Source organism: Panicum virgatum, chromosome 6N (assembly GCF_016808335.1).
Source record: "Panicum virgatum strain AP13 chromosome 6N, P.virgatum_v5, whole genome shotgun sequence".
Taxonomy (NCBI): Eukaryota; Viridiplantae; Streptophyta; class Magnoliopsida; order Poales; family Poaceae; genus Panicum; species Panicum virgatum.
Window position 1 is genome coordinate 19,314,191 of NC_053150.1, and position 6,578 is coordinate 19,320,768.

The following is a 6,578-nucleotide window of genomic DNA, read 5'->3' on the forward strand; positions in this document are numbered from 1 at the left end:
TCGGGCCGGCCGGTCAGACCGGTTGGGTCTGTACAATCCGAGTAGAATTAGGTTTTTTGTAAAGAGTCCTCATGTAATCCTACTCATGAAGGGGTACATCTTCCCTGGCCTATAAATATAAAAGTTAAGGCCGATTGAGGTTATTCCCAATCGATTCAATACAAAAAATCGCATTACTTTTATCTCTCAAACACTATCCTTTTCCAACCCTAGATTGCTTTCTTCTAGCCCTGCTAATGGGTGAGATTCCAGCCCATTTCCAACCCATTCCAAATCTATTTAATTATTTTCTTACCCCAACCCAACCCATTCCAAATCAACTTATACCCAGTCCGCCCCAACCCAATTTGTCTGGGGTTGCCATGGATTCTGCCGCCGTGGGTTGCCATGGGTTCGTCTACCATTACTCGCTTCTCCTGTGTTAATATTCGCTTGTTCATCTCATCGATTATCGATACAGCGTACCAGTCAAGGAGCAGCGCCGCCATAACGAGCTCGCTAGCAGCAGCCATGGAGGACCATGAGCCATGAGGTGCTGCTGTCATGCACACTGATGAGTACAACCAGTAGTGGAGCATTGGCAACACGTACAATAATTATACAATATAAAGGGATAAGCATGAACAGGAGTATGTAAGAAGTCATCGACATTGCTGCAGGAATGAGTCCAACTAATAATTATCCAATATTATTCTAGAACAAGACAACAAGAAAAATATTGACTTACTAATAAAAATTACTTTTAACTAACAAGGAGACCAGTACAGCACTGATTTGTCTCTAGCAGAACTTCAGCTAATAATAGCAGGCAAATAACATGCACGAATTTCCAACGTCCCCAAAGTAGATGTTATGCTCATATTCAGAGTTTCCATAGAGTAACATGACATGATGAGCCATATTAAACCACAGATTACAGAATTAGCTTAATAGATTATCAAAATTCATCTAGTCTTGTAGTGCTCCTCCAACGAGACTCGACACTATTCAACGTTGGTGCAGCCATGGCCCTTGTACGCCTCTTCAGCGATTCTGAAATAATGTAGAACAAATAACTATGAAGAGTGTACAACTCAGGAATATAGCCTCTTTAATTGTAACAATACACCTGAGTTTCAGCTTGATATTAGTCTACAATATAACTGTCCTTAATCTATACAGTCACGTTCAGTCACTGTTAATCCAGAGCAGCACTAAACAAGTGAATCAAGATTGGAAAGAAGCAAACATGTTAGGTTATCTCAGTTGAAAATGCAGGTGCAGCCTATTTTACTGGTTTCAAGTTACAGTACTTGAGGAAATTTCTCAAAGATAAAAACTTCAAGATAAAGCTCAATACTACTGACAGAAATGAAATGTAAATTGTTTATCACTACTACTACTAACAAATGATCTCCCCCAGAAATACAACATGAAAACTTTACAGCACAATAATGGTAAACAAAGATACAAGTTTGCCCCCTCTAGTAACCAATAATGTACTGACCTGTACTAGTCAACCACAATCTGAGAGCAGCTCATTGCCTGGGAGCTTATACAGCCAATCCTTAACACAAACAAGGGCTTCCAGGGTTTCAGGTGTCATTGAACTCCGATTATCACTAAGAATCCGGCCACTCAAACTAAATGCGGACTCGGAAGACACAGTGCTCAATGGAATTGCAAGGAAGTCTCGTGCCATGGTTGATAGGACAGGATACTTGTCTTTATTTGTCTTCCACCAACTCAAGATCTCAAAGTTTTCATCATCTCTCACATGTTCATCTTCCAGATATGCATCAAGTTCCGATTTTTGAGTATTGCTAGCTCTCTTTTGATTTCTAAAGTGGGCAAACTCTTGGTGCATTCTTCTTTTAGCTAGCACAGGCGAACCCATAATGCCTCTAGATACAGTAGTACACACTAGATCTACACCATTTGTCCTAACAATCTCTTCATATTTCCTAAAATACTTAGTCATCCATTCTCTAGCTGAAGTCATGCTTGTCTCAATATCAACAAAGTAGTTGCACAACCTCTGATAAAAGAATTCCAAGAAGTCCATCTTCTTTCTTGGATCAAGTACCGTTGCAATAACAAGGGTCATATTATAGTTCCCATCCCAATACTTGCTAAATTTGCTTTCCATTGCTCTACCCAAATTTTGTATGGCTTCATTAGCTTGCATTTCTGAATTTTTTAAAGCTTCATGAATGCAAAGAACATTATCCAAAAAAGTGTGTGCTGTAGGATATCTATCAGCTGAGAATGCCCTTGTAGCTTCTTCGAAAGCCTCAAGAAAATCACCTATAGCCTCAACTTTTATCCAGTCATCATTTGATGGAAAAGGTTCTTGATTTGATGCAGCATACCTCTTCAGCACGCTCCTGTACTTCACAGCCTCAACAATCATATCAAAAGTTGAGTTCCAACGGTTCGGAATATCAAGAACCAAACCAGCCTTTGAAGAAAGACTCTCTCTTTCAGCTATCTCGTTGAAACTTTGGATTCTTCTCGGTGAGGAGTTAATGTGCCTAATCAGATCCCGGATCATCTCAAGTGTTGCATCAGCAATAGTCATACCATCTTGGACAAGAAGATTCAGAATATGAGCGCAGCATCTAACTCGAAGATGTTGACCACCAAACATCAAGTCTGATTTGGCACTTTCTTGCAAAAGGTCACAAGCTGTGTTGTTGTTTGATGCATTGTCAAGGGTGATAGTGAACATCTTTTCTTTTATTCCATACTCTGTCATACATCTTGTGATTGCCTCCTCAATGGCTAGACCACTATGTGGATACTTCAATGCTTTGAAAGAAATTATCTTCTTATGCAAGGCAAAGTTAGCATCCACATAATGGTCTGTTAGACACATATATCCCAGCTTTTGGTTAGATGTCCATAGATCAGAAGTAAAGCATATGCGAGAATCAAGACCTTGTAGTTCACTTGCTAATGTTTGCTTCACTCTCCCATACATACGAACACAATCATTGCGGATTGTTTGCCGCCCAATGCAATAAAATGTGGGCTGCAAGGATGTCATCCATGGTGAAAAACTTGGGTCCTCAAATTTATTAAATGCAACCTCTGCCCGAATGCACCAAGTTATCATTAACTCACGACTTATTTGAGGATTGAAGGTAAATGGACCCGCTGGCTGTTTCTGAATTGTGGCAATAAACCTCTGTCTATCATCTGCACTAATTTTTCGACAAGAATCTTTTATGTGATTTCTCAAACTATTTGTACCTGATTTTCCGCTAGCCATCTTCATGCCGCAGTATCTGCAAACAGCCTTCAGAGCACCATCCACCTCGACCAACTCTGGCTCAAAGTGTTCCCAAACTTTAGACCTCCTATTTGGTGTTCCTGATGAATGGTCATCATTGCTACTTGTATTGGTGTCTGAGGCCTCAGCCGGATGAGAAGTTGACATCTAAGCATAATAACCACCATATATGTCAACCAATAATCCATTGCACTTTCAATAATAATAAATAAAGGCACTTTCAATCATTGTTATACATTTCTTTTATAAACAACTTGATCTGAATGCGTTGGCACTAGTCCCCATGATTTACTCGTATAACTATCCTAAGTACAGGTGCACAGACTTGACTCCATTTTTACTTTTTGGATACTCTCAATATGGTTTTAAATATGGGCCAAGAGAACACTTTCAAAAGCATATATAGCATTCAATTCGAACCACAACCATCTTGCTACTATGTACTATCAAATGTCTATCATTTATCATCGAGCTAATAGGATGTACTGTCTGAAACCCCAGTCTGCATATCATTCAGGTTAAGCAGATAACTTTATGCACTTGAGTTCAAAATTGAATCAGTTTCTAACTATAGGATCCCAAGAGTACAACTAGACTGCTGTTTTTAGAGTGATAAAACTATTCATCATTCATGCGCAATGTTTTGATCAGTTCCTTTGATTTTGGATATTGATTAGTGGCTTCTGCTTGGTTTCCTTCAAAGTAAAGACTAGGTGACTAAAGTTGAGTGAAAATGTGAAATATATGTTACAACCAAGAATGAATGAAATGTGCCGAGACACCGAAAAAGAAATGCCTGCACCCCTGTGTATCCTATTAACCAACTTTCCAAGTAAAAACATAACAGTAACAGACATTTTTTAACTAATACAGAGCGTCGGTAAGGGCTAATACTGTACGGTGCATCTATTCTAACATTTCGCCCTCAATGCAAATATTACAACCTAAGGATGCAGAAATACAAGAACATCTGAATTCGTAAATAACACTAACCTCAACAAGCAGATGCTAAGGAGAAGGCCTTATCGCTGCTGCAACTGGGGAGTTTACCAACTGCATATTGCAAAGAATAATAGGATCAGGACAGTGAAATAATGCTGCACTAGAAAAGTAACCTAGATCTCCTAGTAAAAAGCTCAAACAAGCGTACCAAAAGAAAACTAACAAATAAAATGTACCAAACACAAATAAAATTGCACAAACTAACAAAGTACAGAGCCAATATTCGATCTACGAGCAAACCAGTTATGTTGAGCCAGTGCAGATGGAGATGCAGCCGTCGACGCCGGGGATCCCTGAACAGAGAGTTCATGTTATTGATTTGAATGTGTAAATACTGATGGTGATCAGGCAATTATCCATGAAACAGGAATATTATTTACCTCACAAAATAAAGGCACCCTAAAATAAATATACCTCATGCTAATCAATAGCAGAACAACAATACAACATTGTTCAAGCCAAATGTTTTGTCATATGTGAAAAGGTAACTAACAGTAGCAGGAAACAGTTTAGACTAGCAAAAATAATTTTATCTGCCGAACAGTACACATGAGAGGCAGATCTGGCTAAGGGAACTTGCTAAGGATACTGTAATTGGCATAAACGTAGATACGAGACTTGACCATGTATTGCAGTCAATGGACGAGCACCATGGAAAGGGGTAAGGCAGAGTATCCACTGATCTCATGAATTTCTTTCAAGAGCGTGAGCTCTGATCTGTGGACTACACATGAGAGGCAGTTCTTGTTTCACACTTGATGAAGCACTGGATCGGTAATGAGATGCGCGGGAAGAGATGGGGGAGGGTCGGAGGGGAGTCGATGGGGCAAAAACAAGATCAATCACCTGGCGCGGAGGGGCGGGACGAGCCGGCGGGTAGGGCGGATGGTGCGGACGACCGGCAAGGAGGGCGGCCGGCGGCCCGGCGCCGGATGGCAGTTCGACGGCCAGCAAGGAGGGCGGCCTGCGCCCTGCGGCCTTGCAAGGATGGCCGGCGAGGAGGGCGGCCTGCGCCTTGCGGCCTTGCAAGGGCGACGGGGAGGATAGCCGGCGACGAGCGCAATCGGCGGGGGGCGGCGGAACGGTGGCGGACGGGGGGTCGGGGCGGAGCCTCCTGCGAGGCTGCGAAACGGGAAGACTCGACTCGCGAGTCACCCACCCCCAACCCACACCCAACCCGCATCTAGTGAAGGCCCAACCCACTCCAACCCAATAGCTGCTAAAACCCATTTCCATCCATACCAATAAAACCCATTTCAATACCCAACCCGAAAAACCCAAACGGACCCGCCCCACTAGCAGGCCTACTTTCTTCCTTCGTCCCGGCAGCGTTTGAAGATGTTCTGAGTGGCCTGCCGACCTCAGAGCAACCCTACGATCACGAGCTCCGATGGGGTCCCTCCCGAGCTCGCTGTTCTAGGTTTCCAGCGAGCCCCTGCCTGCACCGGTCAGACCGGTCGGCGAAATCGGTCAGACCGGTCCGCCCAGGATTTCGCGGGTGTTGATCGTTTTGACGATCGTTCGCGCGTTCTAGCGCATTCGAGTGTGTTGGCGCGATTCTGTGTCAACACTCTCCCAGACTACCACAATCACCACCTATTTTATTTTCCCTCTTCCCCTCTTATTTTTTTTCCTCTCCCTTACTCTCGATCGTTCTTCTCGTCCCTTCCCCGCCGCTCACCCCTCCGCTGCCTCCCCTCCTCTCCCCCACCTCTCCCCCGCCACCCTCCCCTTCTCTTCCCATACGGTGGCGACGCGATGCGCCTGGCCAGCAGCGCGACTCGTGCAACAGCAGGGCGGCGGCATGACACACGCAGCCAGCGGAGTGGCAATGGCTCAGCAGCACGACTCGCGCGGCCCATGGATTGGCACGACGGCGCGGAGTAGGGGTTTGGCAAGCCAGAGGTGGCGTGTGGATACGGCAAGCGAGATGCAACAGCGTGCGTTTTTTGTTTTTGGACACGGTATCACCAGTCACCACTGGGGTCTCGAAACTGGCGGTGATGGGTTTTTTTTTTTGACATGGCGGTGATGACCCTTTGTGCAGTAGTGGGATGTCATTTTCGCCATGAGTTGCAATCTCCTTTTCTCTTTTATACCCTTCTGAAAACACTGACATTTTAGATAACTAGTAGGGCGTACCTCTCCTGTTTCTTCAAAACAAAACTATTCTTGATCGGGACATCAGTTTAATAAGAATGGTGGGAAAAGGTATGCATGATAATAGAATTGAATAGTGCTAAGAACATAAGAGCCACAGGAACCTGGGGCAACAGGATAGATATGAGTCCTACCATGCGAA

General features: G+C 43.8%; 1 protein-coding gene and 1 long non-coding RNA gene across 2 annotated transcripts; both read right to left on the bottom strand.

Annotated features, from left to right (window-relative positions):
• Nucleotides 1–632: 632 nt before the first annotated feature.
• Nucleotides 633–3,421, bottom strand: LOC120677997 (zinc finger BED domain-containing protein RICESLEEPER 2-like). The gene is made up of 2 exons (XM_039959165.1): nucleotides 1,487–3,421; nucleotides 633–1,032 (listed from the first exon to the last, which is right to left on the bottom strand). Exon 1 carries the CDS (start codon nucleotides 3,419–3,421, stop codon nucleotides 1,496–1,498), a length of 1,926 nt encoding a protein of 641 aa, XP_039815099.1. The 3' UTR covers nucleotides 633–1,032; nucleotides 1,487–1,495.
• Nucleotides 3,422–4,034: 613 nt separating this feature from the next.
• Nucleotides 4,035–4,877, bottom strand: LOC120679926. The gene is made up of 2 exons (XR_005677391.1): nucleotides 4,517–4,877; nucleotides 4,035–4,327 (listed from the first exon to the last, which is right to left on the bottom strand). It is a non-coding gene; the product is annotated as an uncharacterized LOC120679926 (long non-coding RNA).
• Between the last annotated feature and the right edge of the window lie 1,701 nt (nucleotides 4,878–6,578).